Here is an 18,837-nt window from a genome sequence, read left to right on the forward strand (position 1 = left end):
TTTCATTTATTAATTCAGGGAACCCCAATTGACAAAATCAACAAAACTTGTCAGAAAAGCATTGTCGTCATTCTACACAGAATAGTTTGTACAACAATTAAGATTCATGTTAATTCTGCAGTAACCTCGGGGGGCTGAAGAGACAAACGCTTGTAAGACATGGCCAAAGTATACTGCAGGCTGTACAAGTTGAGACGTTTGCCAATGTTCATCCAACAGAACTAAAACAGATGATCCGAGTTTGGACACGGTTAGGAATTGCTCTCCAGAAATGCACGGCAGCATCTCACACACTGTTCGTACACATTTTCAAAGTCTTCGTCGCACCCCTTGGGAATAAATAAGACAAAGAGAGGAAGAGAACAGTAAATTTGAAAGAAATGCAGAAATTCCATAAATATACAAACAGCCATCGTGTTTACAAAGTTGTGACCAAGAAAGTGAAATGGTACCCTTTCCATAGAATCGTCTTCCAGTGTTTAGCGAGCAATATTGCAGTGCGGTATATGGTGTTTCCCCATAAATGAACCAGACTGGCCGCAGTAAACTCACTACCACACTATAAACACATACACTCACACTTGCATAGTGATGAAATGTTAGTTTCTTACTTAACCGAACACCCCCCCCCCCCAAAATGAATTCAACTTTTGATCAAAGTACCGTTCACTGGTTTGCTTGGAGGGAAACAGATCCCATCCTGATGCCAACTGGATCCAACTATACACTATAATCAGTCTGACTCAAACATTTCCAGAAGAACTCTTGAAATTCTGATCTTGACAGACGCTTTTTCCAGTTCTGAAAGACCTGATAGCTTTTTTAATGACCCTCAAGACCTAATGTGTTTAATATCAAAGGAACATGCATTCAAAGCTACGTATATCTCAGTTCACTGCTGAAGCAAAAAGATCTGCTCTTGAAGTGTGCCAGACAACACAAAGACACCCCTATAACATTTAGATTATTTAACTAATAAACAAAACCTAGATCAGTTTTTTTTAGTCATAAATTTGTTTGCATGCCTTTTATATGACGAAACGCACACTGAATCAAATCAGGAGAAGTTCATCACTTGACAGAGGCCATTCAGTGATGAAGTTGCAAGCATCTCACGATACAAGCAAACTTAACTGTCATTCCCAACACTGCCCTCTGACACTTTTCCTCATTCTCTTCAACCTATACCTTCATAGCCTTGACCCCTACAGACCCCGCTGCTGCCACAGGAGCTCAAGCTGAAGCCGGTGCAGCTAGTAGTTAAAACTGATCTGATTCTGAAACGCTCAGTTTCAAAAGTGCAGTCAGACTGTTTGTCTTCGCACAGTGTAGGTTAAACAAGTCAGTATGTCACTGTATGTGAGGCGAGCCTCTTGATGATGTCTTTACTGTCCCTCTGAATTTCCTCACTACCTTTTTTGGCCTGACAAGGAACCTCAGTCAGGGGTCTTCCCACTTGATCAATTAAGCACAAGTATTCATCCAAATAAATCCTACTTTTACAAAATCCTTTTTTGTAAATAAATATCAAGGATCTCTCATTGCCAGCAAGTTATGCAAACTAGGCTAATAAATAACCTCTCTCATTTAGACACATCATCGAAACACAAAAGGACTCTGCTTTTAATGAAATGCAAAACAGTCTACCATTGCCGCTTAGCCTGTGATTTCATATTAAATGGCTAACTGAGTCTATAAAACCCAATTTGGAAGTGCTATAAAACACAGACCCAATGTAAAAGGCCAGCTTCCAACCTCAAAGCACGCTACCACAGTGCAGCAGTGCCCTGTGAACTAGTCACCAGCATCACACAAAGACTACGGAACGTGCGTCTCCATTCATCTTGACACATACACAGTCACTGTCTGGCTCTGCTTTTTTTCTGTCACACATCCTGGCAGAACAACGGCCCAACATTAATGAATTTCCGGAGCATTTACACAACTCCATAAAACCAGGGCTTGAAAAAGGTAATGGCTCGGGGGGGGGGGGGGTTCTTTGGGTTATCATAAAGAAATACATGCCATTTAAGCAACACCAAGGCCACAACAAGCCACACTGACAAAAGTGACTACATTCACATAAACTTGTGTGGTCTCTTGTTTCAGCCCCATTGCTGATGATTCCGTTAATATTTCATCAACCTATCCTGTTTCTAAAAAGGCAAACACGTTGCCACAGTAATGCACACATAATAATTATAGTTCTCTTTAAAGACCACACAAGGCATCGTTTATCTTCAAGCTGCCCTGTTTCCTTTATTTACAAGAGTTCTGGAAATATGGTATAATTTATATGAGAACCTCATTAAAATTTCTCTAAGGAAAACACAAAGTTTGAATCTGGCTAAACATTTGGGTAAAAATCTCTTTGTTTTTTTTTTAATTGACTTTCAATGATTTACATTCTATCTAAACCTGTCTCAACACCTGTACTCATTGGAGCTTTCCCACTTGTGCTTTTCCAACTTGTAACACACATGCAAAAAATCAACATCATACTGAAAAAAAAAATGTCCAGGGACTCGTATCAGAGTTTTGGCAGAACTTCCAACTGCAGAGGAAGCACTCGAGCGCCAAAGGACCCATAAAGCATCAGATAGCAGACCAAGTAAGGGACCACAACAAAAGACTCTCACAGTTACTTTGAATACCATATTTGTACTGGGACCTAATCTTAGGACCTAATTAATAGTTGAGATAATTTTGCTATGCAATGTCGGCAGGGTAGCAAAGGTCCGACGACTCAGCCTTTAGAAACATTGAGTGGTCATCATCTCTGGCCCCCCCTCCTTTTCCTCCCCGATTGTACAACACCAATTACCCCACTCTTCCAAGCCATCCCAGTGCCCCAACCCACCAGAGGAGGTGTTAGTTCAGTGACCAGGACACATACCCACATCTGGCTTTCCACCCACAGACACGGCCAATGGACCTATCGCTCAGTCCCGCCACTCGAACGCAGACGAGCCAATGACAGTGTAGTACCAAATGCATGCAGGAGCTCACTCGGACATCTAGAGCTAACAACTCCATTAAGTAGCATCAGAGTTGCATCAGAAGTCGTGGTATTTGTGATGTTTTATGGATATAACTTGAACAAAAATGGTCAAACGATGTGCATGGGGTACATGCAACACTGATACGAGGTATCCTGAGAGGATAGCTAATGGGGTATATTTTATCCCATTTCCCAAACCAAAACAAGACAGAGCCAAATGTCTCCGGTGGATTAAGCTGTGTGGCAGACCACACAGTCAACTCAACGTAATGAACGAAGATAACGAAGATAAACAAGGATGAGGCTTTTCCCTCTTGCATTGTGATCTGTTAACTCTCACCTCCAATTTAAGCTTGTCAACCACCATATCTAGTTTTACATTTTGTACATATCCCTCTATAGCATTGTGATGGCCACATCTGTGGCCTCACAACTGATCTAAATTGCAGAGGGTGCTGTTGCTGCCGAGGGGCTTCCTGTGAGGCTTGGGCAAAAGGATCCGCCCCTGGAAGCACAGCCCTTTTATGGAGGAAGTGGCCAATTAGGCCAAACCAAGTGCCGACCACATCATGGGGGGATTTAGTTTAGAGTTTAGTTATGTTTTGGGTTGTATTAGTTTATTGATTTATTTTGTTAGGTTAGATGTTGAGTGTATTTATATTGATTATCTGATTGCCCTGTTTTCTTTTGTTTGTAATTTAGTCGGTAGTGTTTAGTGTTTGTATGTCGCCCTTCCTTGTGTGTAGTTGGTCTGATCAGCCACTATATATGTGTCCCTTTGTGTCTAGTTAGGGAGGTCTGTTTTGTCTTTTGTTGGGCAGTCATTCTGTTAGTTTGTTTCAGTTAGCTCACTTTATATTGAGTTTATTGCTTGATTTAAGTTCTGTTGTTTTGACCTCTTTTATGGGCCCAGACTTTTGTTCTATCTTTTGTAAAGTATTTTTTTTTGCATTTTTGGGTAAATAAAACCCCTTTTTTTCTGGAAAACACCTGTATTCCTCATCCTTGCCGGCTCGGTCCCCTACAAGCATAGTGAAGTCCGTTTTGATGGCTTCTAGATGATATCAGGTCCGAGTTAGCAACAGTAACTAAGGGGGGCGGGGCTGGGCTGTCCATTGTGTCTGTAGGGATTCGAACGGGCGATCCCCATGTTGGTGGGCAACGGAACAGACCACTACGCTACTCTGATGCCCCAGGATTTGCTTTTTGTTAGCTGTACCATTTTGGCAAACAGCCTTATATAGTATATTTTAGCTAACTAAGATATTAGCTTTGTAAACATTTAGGGTGAACAGAGTTTTTACCATTGTTATTTCAGTATAAATTCAACTGTCAACTAAAAACTTTGGTAACACTTTAGTATGGGGAACGTAGTCACCATTAATTAGGTGCTTATTAGCATGCAAATTAGCAACATATTGGCTCTTAATTGGTCATTATTACGTACTCATTAATGCCTTCTTCTGCATGGCCTTATTATACAACCAGTAAGCCATTAACTATGAGTTTTCCCTCTATAACCTCAGAATTATTGCTTATTAGTAGTACCATCTAAATATGCTTTGCTTAGTATGGACTTTATAAGGTGGTAGTACCACAAGAAGAGTTATTCTCCCTTACTAACACTTAATTAATATGGTCTGTTCTTACATAACAAAACACAAAACTACAAGTGTTAATAGTGTTAAATTACTGTAAATTAAGTTTTTGTTACTTAGAATATGTTCCCCATACTAAAGTGACATCTTGATCATTACTAATTCACTAGTAAGTTTTTTTATGTTCCCCATACTAAAGTGTTACCAAAACTTTATATTGAACCAAAAAAAAATAAAAAGAATATTAACTTCATGTCACTTCTCTTCTTTATAACAGATCCTTAACCTATGGATTCAAACTTCAAATTTAACAACCATCTCATGCAGAACAGGGAGGTGACATATGGGGGAGTGTAAGCATAACCTTGGAAGAGTTTCACTTCGTGATAGGAGCCCTCCTTATTGCCATTTAGCATGTCATTACTGATATAGGTGTCAATATCTGAGATGCTAACAGTAAGAAATCAAACGTCATACCGAGAAACACTGGAAAACTTACATAATATGGGTCTTTGATGATCAGCTCTTTCTGTGGGTCATATGAACCGAGGAGCTCAATCTTTGCCTTGCAGTTTTTCACAGAGTTTGCCTTCCTTTGCAGGTCTCTGTGTAGACAAATCAGGCAACAGATTAACTATTAAAACACTTCAAAACTCAAAAGCCAGACAAATTATGGAAAATGTGTGCTTGATAAAAAAATATAAGATCATTTCTCACATCATTTGTGCCAAAAAAAAATTCCAGATTAGAGAGAACACTTAAAATCTCCATGTGGGTAATGATCCCTACAGCAACTGACAAACAAACAGACACTTCTAAAATGTATTCATAATACAGCCAACAATTAAGACAATAAAACATACTAGGTAAACATACTGTGCATACAAATGAAAAGTGGAGATAAATTTGAAATATCCAGCTTCAAGATATGAACAAAAATACCATCTTAAACTAAAGGAAGACAAAAACAAATCTATTCATTTCACTGTTGTGCCACGATGACCAGGTAAACATCTTCGTGGAAAAACTGTATGTAGTTAAGTACAATAGCTTGTTGTCTGAGCTGGGGTTATGCCAAATTAGATTTTTACATTATGCACAGCATATATAATCAGTGGTGGGCTGTCAGGGCTATCGGGGCCTTCTCTGCTGGCCCTGTCAAAATCATAATTTGTTTTTCATAATTAAATTGAAGTGTCCCTGAAATGTGTCTGAATTCAAATACTTGTTTTCTCCTGGGGCCGAGCAGTGATTTCCTACGTCACCTAAACACATCACAGCTCCTTGGACCAGCACTAGTTTGTATTGCTAGCCTTTCCTTGAAGCCCAAAGCTGCAAACTGATTACAACTTTGAGTGACCATATCATCGGCCAATCAAATTTTGATGCGTAGTGACAGAACGCCCCAGGGCGCTGCGATGTGTTGATCCGGTGTTGTCATCAACTTTGACCTTGAGCCTTTGGTGGGTTGTGAGCAAACTAACCGCAATGGCCACCGCATTCACAGCTACTGACGATCTTATTCACGTTTTTTGCCCATTTGGTAGGACTGGCTGCATTTTTTTTTTTGGTTCTCCCAAACGGACTAAATAACTGGATGTACTTTGCGAGAGAAGGCTGCCACGAGTCTCTCAAGTCAGGTGGAACTTCAACTCCAGGTTGGTGTGCACATTTTTCTTATTGAATTGAAGGCAGTGGACTGATAATATTGTAGCTATACTTTATTGAGTTTGTTGAAATTGCGCGAGTGACTGGTGAACACAACAACTGTGGAAACGTGTTTGTTATCTCCGCCAGGCGATATGCATTTGGTCACATGTATGTGTCTGTTCGTGGCTTATTTCACAAACTAATGGACCTATCAGCCTAAATTCTTTTTGTGCACAGTTATGACAGTGTGATCAAGAACCTCTCGTGGTTGCAGTGATTAAAAATTTTTGGAAAACGTTTGTTCTCACTATCGCCGCTCCCTCTCTTCGTTCACTCTAGCTCGCTCGACCAACGCTGCTCTCTGTCGCTGTACGCATGCACACAGCTGATTTTAGCTCAGGTAGAGACAGTGCCCATTTTGCATTTGGGTATGAGTGTTGAAAGTAAATGAGACATTGACAGTATTTCGCAAGTCAGCAGATCATTCACTGCTGATCGCAGCACAGGAGACCTGGAGGAACACTGGATGAACCAAAAATAATTCGCTTTATTAATCTCGCCGCCATGTTTGTTTAACAGAAATCATGAATGGGATTAGAAGCGGACATGCCATAGACTCCAATGTTATAACGCCGCTATAAAAATACAATTTAAAGAGTAGGATTAATAAATCACAGTTGGAAATCATCTCAGTAGCTACAATAAAACGAGCTAATTTTTTTTTGGGGGGGGGGGATTTTTCCTCCCTTTTTCTCCCCAATTGTATCCGGCCAATTACCCCACTTTTCTAAGCCGTCCTGATCTCTGCTCCACCCCCTCTACCGATCCAGGGAGGGCTGCAGACTACCATATGCCTCACATGTGGACTCGCCAGCCGATTCTTTTCACCTGACAGCGAGGCATTTCACCAGGGGGACGTCACGCATGGGAGGATCACGCTATTCCCCCCAGTTCCCCCCTCCACCCCCCGAACAGGTGCCCCGACCAACCAGAGGAGGCGCTAGTGCACTGACCAGGACACATACTCACATCCGGCTTCCCACCCCCAGACACGGCCAATTGTGTATGTAAGGACACCCGACAAAGTCAGAGGTAACATGGGGATTCGAACCGGCGATCCACGCGCTGGTAGGCAACGGAAAAGACCGTCACACCACCAGGATGCCCTGAGCTACGTTTTCTTGTCATTGTTTTGTCTCATCTCATCATCAGCTGCTTCTCTGGGGTCAGGTCGTGGTGGCAGCAAGCTAAGTAGGGCACTCCAGATGTCCCTCTCCCCAGTAATGCCCTGGGATCCCAAGGGGTTCCCAGGCCAGATTGGACATGTAGTCCCTCCAGCAAGTTCTGGGTCTACCCCGGGGTCTGCTCCCAGTTGGACGTGCCCAGAAAACCTCCAAAGGAAGGCACCCAGGGGGCCTCCTAATCAGATGCTCGAACCACCTCAATTGGCTCCCTTCAATGTGAAGGAGCAGCGGCTCTACTCCAAGCTCCCTCTGGATGTCTGAGCTCCTCACCCTATCTCTAAGGCTGAGCCCAGACACCCTACTGAGGAAACTCATTGCAGCAGCTTGTATCCGTGATCTCACCCGTTTGGTCGCTACCCAAAGCTCATGACCATAGGTGAGGGTTAGAACGAAGATTGACTGGTAAATTGAGAGCTTTGCCTTCCGGTTCAGCGCCCTCCTCACCACAACGGTCTGGTACAACGTCCACATTACTGCTGATGCTGTACCAAGCCGCCTGTCAATCTCCCGCTCCATCCTACCCTCACTCGTGAACAAAACCCTGAGATAATAGAACTCCTTCACTCGAGGTAACAACTCATCCCCAACCCGGAGGGAGCAATCCACCATTTTCCGGTAGGGAGCCATGGCCTCAGACTTGGAGGTGCAGACTCTCATCCTGCCCATTTCACACTCAGCTGCAAACCACCCCAGTGTGCAGTGGAGGTCGCGTTCTGATGAAGCCAATAAAACCACATCATCTGCAAAGAGCAGAGATGTTATTCTGAGGTTCCCAAAATGGACACACTCCTCACCTTGGCTGCGCCTTGAGATCCTGTCCATGAACATCACAAACAGAATCGGAGACAAGGGACAACCCTAGCGGAGTCTGACACCCACTGAAAACGTGTTTGACTTTGTGCTGAGAATGCCAACACAGCTGTCACTTTGATTATACAAGGACCGGATGGCTTGTAGCAACTGCCCCGGTACCCCATACTCCCGCAGTACCCCCCACAGTGTCCCGGGGTACATGGTCATAAGCCTTCTCCAAATCGACAAAACACATGTAGACTGACTGGTCAAACTCCCATGCCTCCCTCAGTACTTCCGCAAGGGTAAAGAGTTGATCCATTGTTCCATGGCCAGGATGGAATCCGCATTGTTCCTGGATCCGAGGTTCGACAATCAGTCGGAGCCTCCTTTGCAGCATCCTAGAGTAGATTTTCCCAGGGAGGCTGAGCAGTGTGATGCCCCGATAATTGGAGCACACCTTCCGGCGTGCTCCAATTATCCCCCCATGACCCCGTGGACCCACCACCTGCGGGGATGAGCACTGGGGTAGGGTGCAATGCAAGCTGGGCAGCAGGCAAAGGCGGGGACAAGGGTGTGCCGACTTCTGGCATCACAGACTGGTTCTCAGGACATGGAATGTCACCGTTGTTTTATTGCTTTCAAATTTCAGTCATTGACTGCATTCATTTTATATCATGGGAACCATGACAGTTAAATGCATATGGGCCCCTTCTCCCAGTAGGCAAAAAAAAGATGGCTTGTCACCAAGTTGAAACACCTGAGAAGGGGAGATACACCTGGTGGAGATCTACACTCTACTGAGTGCATTCTATTGGTTGTTTTTGTGTCACATGGTGTGCGGCTGCAATCTAGTTGCTGAGTGACATAAAGGAAGATCTTATGGTGATACGGCAATAGCTGCTATAGTGCACAGTGGTGTGTGTTGTGGTTGTTGCAGCTGTCTTTTTGGTGTTGATCCAGTAGTTCATATCGTGTTTTGCATGTATGTGGCTGTGTTGGCTGTATCAGCACCCATATAAGAAATCTGTGTCCATGTGTATGGGGGAGTGCAGTTCATTACTGACTGCTCTGACTGAAACCCCACGGTATGCTACTGTATATAATGGAGTCTTTAACGCACCGATGGACTGATTAGGACTTTCTAAGGTCTTATTTAAGTAATCTGGTAATCTGGTAGCTGGTGTATAAGAGAACCATAACACCCCCAGTAACAGATGCTATCCTAATTTTTTCCGGGTGACGTTTTCAGTAATTGCTGGGATTAGATCACAAACTGGAGAGCTACGCTCACACCTACGTCTAAACCCACACCGGATCCCTTGGACACACAGCACAGCTGCCTGGTGAACTGGGAAAGGTGTCAGCATTGGAGAGAATTAAAGAACAAAAAAAAAAGTCTGCAATACAGAGAGCCACGTGAATAACTTGCACTCCAAGTACAATTATCAGGTCTGAAGGAGGGAAGGGGGGAGTATGGAACAAGAGGATGAATGAAAAATGTACCGTGACTTGTCTGAGCAGAGCTTTATCTTGGCCTAGTTCAGCTAAATTCAAATTGAAACAGAAGGTCGGCAAATTAATCACATCTTACTAATTGACGACAATGAGGTGGATTCAGTCAAGGAAATTAGTCACGGACACGGTCCCCCTTTGTCTTGCAATGGGTTTCCTTTTCTCAGTTTGACCAGCTTAACACTTACAGAGGGGGAGAAAAGGACCAAGGGAGAGAAAGGAAAAAAAACCTAACCCAAAGAGCAAAGACGAGGCATCCAAAGAACTCAGTAAGCTGCTTACAGATCAGATCTGCAATAGGCATGTGATCTCAAAATGATCCCTAAATGTTCAAAGTAGCAAAAATAGCCCTCCCCCTGCCCTTTGGAAAGAGCTTAAGGACGGGTACTGCTCATTAAAAGTAAACCTTGACTTTAAAATTAGGTATAACTTGATGTTTTACTGTGATTTCCATGTATGTATGTGTATGGGAAAGAGACGCACAGGTCCTTCTGAGGGCCACTGTTTTTGTGATCACAGGGGCTGATAACCTAGCATGACCTCCTCCAGGGACAAATCTTTTTTGATCCAAGACAAAAACAACTACGTTAAGACGGGACACTTACTCCCAAGGCCTTGAATTTCTTTTGCAGCATTTTCTTTGCCATTTCTACATTTTGACTGAACTGTGCTGTTCCTGTGTTGGTAATAACCGAGTGTTGGTAAGCTCCTTGCTGACAATATATTAACAGGGGAATGATAGTCATTCTCTAACCGAGCAGTAAGTTCCTCTGAGTGGTGACTCCTATAATAATGTGGCTTATGCTAAGGGCAGAGATACACTGTTCCTCCCCTTAGAACCACATTGGAATAAATACAAAGGCAATCCTTGGGGTCAAAATGTCTGTACCTTAAATTGCTCTCATCCATACAGAGAATGTACCCGAAGCCCATGAAATCTTCTTTGGTCACCTGGAAGCAGGTAGGGAAATACAGCACTTAACAAATATTAGCTTTGACAACAAGTGAATGTACAAAATGGTACAAAGTGCAAAGGCTGTCTTAGGGTGGGACCTTTTGGACAGCAGTCTTTACATCTGCTGCCTTAAAAATCAACCACTTCCAATTAAATGGTAAGAACATAAGCCTGGTATTCAAAATTGACAGTTCAATATAAGCAGGTATATTCTTCACCTTGGAATAACCCAGTGATAATAGTGGGGGGAAAGTGATTTATTTTATTTTGTTTGTTTGTTTGTTTATTTTGTATTCCTGGTTGTCTTGTGGTACAAGAAATATAGCCGATATGGTCACTGATAAAACATTCAAATCTTATCAAGAACTCAGTGCACAGATCAACCTAAAAGATAAATCAGACTTCTGGAGATATTTGCAAATAAAACTTAGTTTGGGGAGCGTAGTTAAGCAATTGCCTGGGGAGGATCATATGGTACAGCTCTTCATTAAATTACCTGAAAATAATCATTCAGCTTCCACCTTTTATAAGATGACCGCTAATGGCAATTGTAAGAACCTCAGCTCATCCGGCAGAAGGATTTGAATTTGAACACTGATAAGGAATCTTGGGCAAAGATAATTTCCAGTGGAGGCTGGTTAACAAGAGAAGTTTGGGGGGAAATTTACACATGATAAGATACTTTGTCGATACTATTTTACACCCGTCCGTCTTCATTTTGTGCTGGAAATGTAAACAGCATTGAGGCACTTTTAGCCATGCAATGTGGTCCTGCCCTCTAGTTCTGCCTTTTTGGAGAGAGATTATCAAAACAGTACAGGAGTGGCTAGGTATACCTGTGCCTGAATCAATTCAGCTTTGCCTCAAGGGGGACAGGTCATGTTTACCCAAAATCTCTAGACCAGCTCTAGCCCTAAGCTTTATTTCAGCTTTTAAGGCTATCCTCCGCAACTGGAAAAACCAAGTTAGACCTAAATGTAGAGAGTGGGTTAAACTAGAGAACGCGTCATTTGAGCTAATGATAGCCAACCTGCATAGCCATAAAAAAAATCATGTTTGCTTGTCTGGAATCAGTTTTTGTCTTTCATGAAAGGAAAAAAACATGTTATAGGAGCCAGACACTATACTTTCGAGGAATTTATTTGCCTTTTCGATGTACACCACCTGTTTAATTGATATTATGAATATTTCTTTATCAATGAACTAACATACAGGTGGAAGGAGTGGGCTCTTGTTTTTGTTTTGGTTGTGCCACAGGGACTTTTCTTTGGTTTCCAGGTTTGATCTGCAGAATGAGTCACTTAGCAACTCCTTCAAGGACTGATGATGTGCTGACGGACTTTTGCATCATTAGTGTTACGAACGCTGCAGAGATTATGCTGTGCTTCTTTTTTTTTAGTCTGTGCTATTTTGGTTCTTGTTTATGGCTGGGGTTTTTTTGTCTTTTGTACTTATTTGTATTAATGTTCCTTGAAAAAACTCAATAAAAACTTAAAAAAAACTGACAGTTCACACCCACTTTGAACTCAAAAAACACATGGATAAGTGAAAGCAACAACTCAGTCAGAGAAAGAGTGAGCAAGAGGGAGAGAGCACGCAAGAGCTGAGAGAGAGAGCAGGGTGCATTGACAGGGTTAGGAACGGGATCAAAGCAGCAGCACATCTGTAAGTATGCGGAGGGACGTTGTGCAACATAGTCGACATACTCGGTGATGATTTGATGAAACAAGCACCCATGAACAACACGCAACCCACGAAATAGTTTTAAAGCCTTTCTAGGGGTCATTTTATAGGAATGCTGGGGAGGGTTGAGAGAAGCAAATCAAGAGTGAGGCAGGCGACATGGACAGATTATCTAGATATGAAAAAAAGGGCAAGTAAACTGATATATCCAGTGATTAGCAAAGGGATTATATTATGAGCTTAGTTTGCTTTGATTTGAATACAAAAAAAAGAAGCAAGTTTGTTCTGCCAGATTTCTCAGTTGCAGTGACTTGTTTCACTACTGTGTTTTCCACTACAGCGTGGGCCCAGATAAACAAATGCTCACTCCCATATATGAACTTGTTCTTGCACTGCCACAATAACACACCACAGTACTCTGTGGTCATAATCACTGCTGCAGCTGTTGATCTTTTTCTCTCACTCTGTTTCACACACACAAGAACTGGAGGCCATCTTGTGATAAAAGCTACATATAAACCTTGTGCAACCAAACATATGCATAGGTTTGATTTCTGACATACCTCACTGGCAGCTAGCTGGGAGGCCCCTAGCAAGCATAAGCAGTGGACAACGGGAGAAACTACACAGTCTGGACCAATTTAAAAAAAAAAAATCTTCCCACAATAACCATGAAGCTGAGTGTAATGCCATGGGGGGGGGGGGGGGCAGCCTCTAAACAGAACTCACAAACTACTGTGATTATGCTCAATGATTTGTAATCAAGAGGGTCTACTCTGTTAAAAAGTAATTTTGAATAGTTTTTTTCTAGTTTGGTTTTTGAGACTTATTCTTTTAATACAGTAATCACTACACCTTGCACTGAGCAAAACATAGCTCATTCACAGTGCAAAAACTGTTCTGTGCTAAATCAAGACCCCAGCAATGATGGACAAAAGTATATGTGATGACAGCGAAATTAATTCGGCTTGGCAACACTGAAAAGCTGAATCAAGAAGGGAGTAATACGAAACTCAAGAGTTCACCTCTGTATATACATCCAATCATACTTTTTTTGTGAGCCACAAAGCAGTCATGGAGGACTTTTGAGTATGCTTACTTGATAAAACAATACTTTTGTTCGTGTGGAGCAGACATGGTCTGCAAACCATTGGTTGCCTGTAGAAGTTCAGTAAAGATTTGAGACACAGGTTGGGGGAGAGTAAGTACGAATGAAGGAAAGAGAGGGTGGAAGACAGAGCCAGTAATATGAGCAAAAGAGAGTGATACTGGAAAAGAGGAAAGAGCAAAACCCTGTCGAAGTTCATTAAGGGGATTGTGGATTTGGCTGGCTTTGAGCCAGGGTTGCGCTTCCCCAGCCCTACTTTGGGGAGATTAGATTAGGAGTCGGACTGAGAGTTTCGCACAGAGACAAACGAATAAGACAGCAGACCCCAAGAACTGGGTGATAAGCTCAAGTATTGTAGGAAAAACAAAGCACCAAAAATGTTTTTGAGGAACTGGCAGATGGGTGGGAGGCCAGAAAATGATTGCTTTTTTGGCTTTATCTTTCAGTGGTCCGTCCATACAGTTCATACAATTGCCTTACATGACTTAACACATCAAGCCAAGCTGTCCAGTTCTGTATCACTCTTACAAAAACATTCTTGAAAATGTCTGTGAATGTTCTCATTCATCCAGGTCAAGTCCAGTTGCACTTGATTCAACTCCTTTGGATTCTTGAAAATGTCTTTTCATACTAAGTGAGCTCCATATGGCCCACATCTAAACCAAATATCAAGAAAGTATAAAAAAAATAGATGGTTAAGTCTGCGATTACCAATTCCACATCTTTCATAAAAGGAAACAAAATATGAGATGAGACAGAAATTCAAGTAAAATAAATGTACTTATTGGGTTTGAATGACTACTATAATTTACTGCTATAATGTTATAATTTTTAAAACAACATTTTTTTCAATGGATGGCCTGGTGCCTATGTAGGTATCCCATTTACAGTACATCACACACAAAAATATAGATACACACATAGTATGGGCACCAGTCACAAGGCAAGAGTATCCTCAGGACAACTGTACCTGTCGGGCCCTGTGGTTGGTCTCAATGCCATGCCCCCTGAGGCAAGCAAGACCACGGGCGTCCGGTGAACTGCCTGTATTCCAGTCAGATGTGGCACCACTGTCTATGACCCACTGCAACAACAGAGAACACAGAGGGGCTCTAGCTAACTAATAAGATAGGTGGTAGAGTTGGGTGTTCATACCTGCCTGGCCACATGCCTCATGAGCACGTCATGTCTCTTCATGCAAGCTTGACCACGGTGGTCTGGAGGGTTGCCTATCTCATAGGTGGAGGTTGCAGCACTGTCTATCCTCCACTTGGCAGAGCAGAGCAAAGAAAACCATAACGGCAAATTGATTTCACCCTCTCTCTCACACACGCACGTGTGCACACACACACACACACACACACACACACACACACACACACACACACATGGCAGAAAGTGTCATATGTACTACAATAGTGTGCTCTGGAGAAGGAATACAAAAATAAACTCCAAAACAAGTTTAGGGAAACATATTCTGCATATACTGACAGTGATAATTTTCAGAGGTAGTAGCAGAGCCTTTATGAGGCCACTTCATAGTGAGTGATGGAATTAAAAACCATGTGAAATGATGAAAACTCTTCTTTTTTTATTTCTACCCCCCCCCCTCCCCAATTGTACTTGGCCAATTACCCCACTCTTCTGAGCCGTCCCGGTCACTGCTCCACCCCCTCTGCCGATCTGAGGAGGGTTGAAGACTACCACATGCTTCCTCCAATACATATGGAGTCGCCAGCCACTTCTTTTCACCTGACAGTGAGGAGTTTTGAGCAGGGGGACGTAACACGTGGGAGGATCGTGCTATTCCCCCCAGTTCCCCCTCCCCCCGAACAGGCGCCCTGACCAACCAGAGGAGGCGCTAGTGCACCGACCAGGACACATGCCCACATCTGGCTTCCCACCTGCAGACACGGCCAATTGTGTCTGTAGAGACGCCCGACCAAGCTGGAGGAAACGGGGATTCGAACTGGCGATCCCCATGTTGGTAGGCATCGGAATAGACCATTATGCTACCCGGATGCCCGAAAACACTTTTTAAAAAAATCATGTTAGCTCATTTCCCCAGTCATATTATGTGCCTATTCGACAACTTTTTCAACCTATTCAACAACCTATTTTTTTGTTTACTTTACATCAAAATCTAATCACCTGAACTTACTCTTACATTATTTGGTCCAAGCAGGTAGGCGAGCAATGTTCCAATAAATAATATCATAAAATGATTTGCATGAGCCAATCAAAATGTGAAGGGTCAAATCCCATCCCTCTCTACAAGAGACACTGAATGCTGTTTCACATTGTCTTAAAGTGTATTTTACTAGTTTACAAAAATTTGCATTTACTTATGGCAATTAAGATCAGCGGTATGAAAGAGTTTCACCTTTTACCAGCATTTAACATTTGGTGATGCATATGCTGATGATCTGGAGATAAGGCAAAGGTAGCTTACCTTGGACTAGCATGCTGTGAGTGTTTAGTAGACACTAAACACTCATAGCATGCTAATGTGTTTGTATGTACTGCTGCAAGCTAAATTAATACTTAAAACACACACACACACACACACACACACACACAAACAAACAAACAAACAAATAAACAAGAGACAGCAACAGATCATCCCTTTTATACAAGTGACAAGATCAAAGACCTTGTTTGCAAAAAAAAGGGTTTAAGTTTACACCGATGAGGGTGCAGGTTAATACAGTCAAGTTTGATTTGTTTTGTTTAGTCTCTTCTAACTAAAAATTACCTTGATTCAACATGACTGTTGAAGAAGTTGTGGGGAAAGAAAAAAATCAAACCTGTGTGTATGAGCAATAACGATCAACTGGCCAAAGAATTTTACATGATGAATGTAAACTAATTGAGAGTAGTAATATAGGTTAAACATTAAGGAATATAAATGTAGGTGAACACCGACAAACTAAAAATAACCTTCTTCAAGGCATAAAAATCCACATGTTAAGCATCTACATTCCAACTAAAAAAAAAAATCTTAGAGCTCTAACAATACACATTCAATGTAATCTTTAACCATCATCATGATGGTTATACCTTATCAACAACATCAGCATCTGTTGCCATCTTCCTGAAGACTGCTTCAGCGATGGGGGATCTGCAAATATTCCCTGTTTAAAGCAAAGTGACAGCACCATAGGCATGACGTTCTTTGCACTGTCAATCAATCAAGTCAGGTGTCTTTGCTTCAGCATACCTGCAGCATTGCAGTCATCGGATTACTCAAGAAAGTAACACAATCATTGCACAGAAGTTATATCTGCGAGCAGATGAATGAATGTACTTATCATAGCTGCGCCATACAAGACAGACAGACAGACAGACAGATAGATAGATAGATAGATAGATAGATAGATAGATAGATAGATAGATAGATAGATAGATAGATAGATAGATAATCCAGTGAGTCAAGTAAATTCTTTATGAGACAGTACAAGGCTGTTTCATGCCATACGCAATCATCAGCTGTCAATAAAGATAGATAGATATGATTCATCATTGAGCATTTACATTAAAAATGTCTTCCCCTGTAACTCGTTCATGAATAACTCATACATGCTCTGTAAGGTTGTTTGCAAATAGCTATGGTCACATTCAATCCACAGATTTCGCAGTCTAGTTTTCCCTGATTATTATGTCCAGACGTGGGGCAAAAGACAAGTATGCATACTATAACACGACACTGAATAAGGACAAAGGTCGGTTGCTCTGATCAAAAGCTGATAGTAACCTATCCTTATTTTACAGTGTCACCTAACGTATCATTTTAGTCATTGAAGCTGTACGGTATAACAGCATTGGGTCATCCATACTGTTATTAACTGATATGACCCTGAAATTGGGCCGGGCTACATTAAAAATGAATGAGTATGAGCAAAGCACTGCCGTTCTAACACGTTAACGGCAACGCTTCCTGTTCATTCATTTAGCAGCTTGTGACGCTAGCAGCGGGGATGCTAACCTAAACATAGCCTCTGCTATTACAAACGACGTTATTTCACTATCTTTTACTGCCGAAGAAGTGATATATTCAACCTGATTTGGTTCAAATACCTTTTAGCTGCTCAGAGTTTAAAAAAATAACGTTTCTTACCCAAACAGACGAACAAAACAGACTTTGTACTGTTGGCTGCCATATTGCTCTGAGGGGTCCTCTGTCACGGCGTAGAAGGCAACAAAATTGTGCCTGATCAAAATTGAAGGTTTGAACAAGGGCAAAGAAAACACAGAATGTGGTCAGGCACAGGCAATTTTATGAAAAACTCAATATTTTTTGCCCCGTTTAAAAGGGTTTTACAATGAAGGCACAAATACAAAATAGCAACACAAGAAAATACGACAACTGGAAAAAAACCCCAACTGTGTGTGGTAGGGCTGGGTAATAAATCAATATTAAGGTTAATAGTCTCTCAGTGGCATTGTATATCAAGATAACGACACACAATTTTGTTGTCTAAATTAATGATAGTGGGAATCTACTACTTACAATTTCTCACAAACGAGGTCTGAAATATTTGTGGGAGTAATATTTGAAGACTATTTTTAGTTTGATATAATTTACCAGACAGTTCAATGTGATGAATCCCAGCTGGATTCATAAACATGGCATTTTTTTAGCTATGTAGATGTTGCAGATATCGTGAAATATATCAATACTACGTAACATTTTTTAGGCTTATTACCATGATAAAAAATATTTCCCCTATCGCCCAGAGACCTGGTCGGTATGAGGGCATTCTGAAGAGTAGCTGCCTGATCAAAAGGTCGTATTTTGGAAGGACCACAAGGCCCCTGTCTGTGGGTCCAATTAGGTTGTGCTTGGGCTCCTGGGCATGAAGTGAAGTGATTTGAGTTGTTGGTGTTGATGTTAGATAATGTTAAAAAATATTTAAACCTCACAAGAAAATCCAGTAACATTTATGCAGATAGCCCAAATTGACTGCATTAGTTCATAGACATGAGGACAAAGAAAATAAAATGCTGTCTCTTCTCGGCTTATTTTTTTTCTCCAAGTCATGATGACCAAGTATTTATAGGATAATCTAATAGATAATAGACAAACATTTTGCGCAGTAGGAATGTGCAAAAACATTATTCTTGGATGAGCTGAGATACAACAACGACAAAGCTGTCTCATTTGCAAAAAAGAAAAGAAAAGAAAAGAATATTATGCTGTTGCTAGTTTACCCTAGTGTTTATGAGATGCTAGGGGTTAGGGAGAATAAATAATTATTGTTCACCTTTTAGGAGTCTCAATGAACAGCCAA

At 41.7% G+C, this 18,837-nt stretch overlaps 1 protein-coding gene across 2 annotated transcripts; it reads right to left on the minus strand.

Moving 5' to 3' along the window:
- Nucleotides 1–17,741, minus strand: acp1 (acid phosphatase 1). Of its 2 annotated transcripts, none has more exons than XM_056294740.1 (6): nt 17,664–17,741; nt 16,607–16,680; nt 14,517–14,630; nt 10,690–10,751; nt 5,099–5,204; nt 1–329 (listed from the first exon to the last, which is right to left on the minus strand). In XM_056294740.1, the coding sequence occupies exons 1-6, from the start codon at nt 17,704–17,706 to the stop codon at nt 252–254; spliced, it is 477 nt and encodes a 158-aa protein (XP_056150715.1). In that variant the 5' UTR covers nt 17,707–17,741; the 3' UTR covers nt 1–251. The 2 variants fall into 2 exon arrangements, with proteins under 2 accessions (XP_056150715.1, XP_056150716.1); XM_056294741.1 differs by lacking the exon at nt 14,517–14,630 and adding an exon at nt 14,702–14,815 and having other exon boundaries at nt 17,664–17,734.
- Between the last annotated feature and the right edge of the window lie 1,096 nt (nt 17,742–18,837).

This window comes from Lampris incognitus, chromosome 15, assembly GCF_029633865.1.
Source record: "Lampris incognitus isolate fLamInc1 chromosome 15, fLamInc1.hap2, whole genome shotgun sequence".
Lineage (NCBI taxonomy): Eukaryota > Metazoa > Chordata > Actinopteri > Lampriformes > Lampridae > Lampris > Lampris incognitus.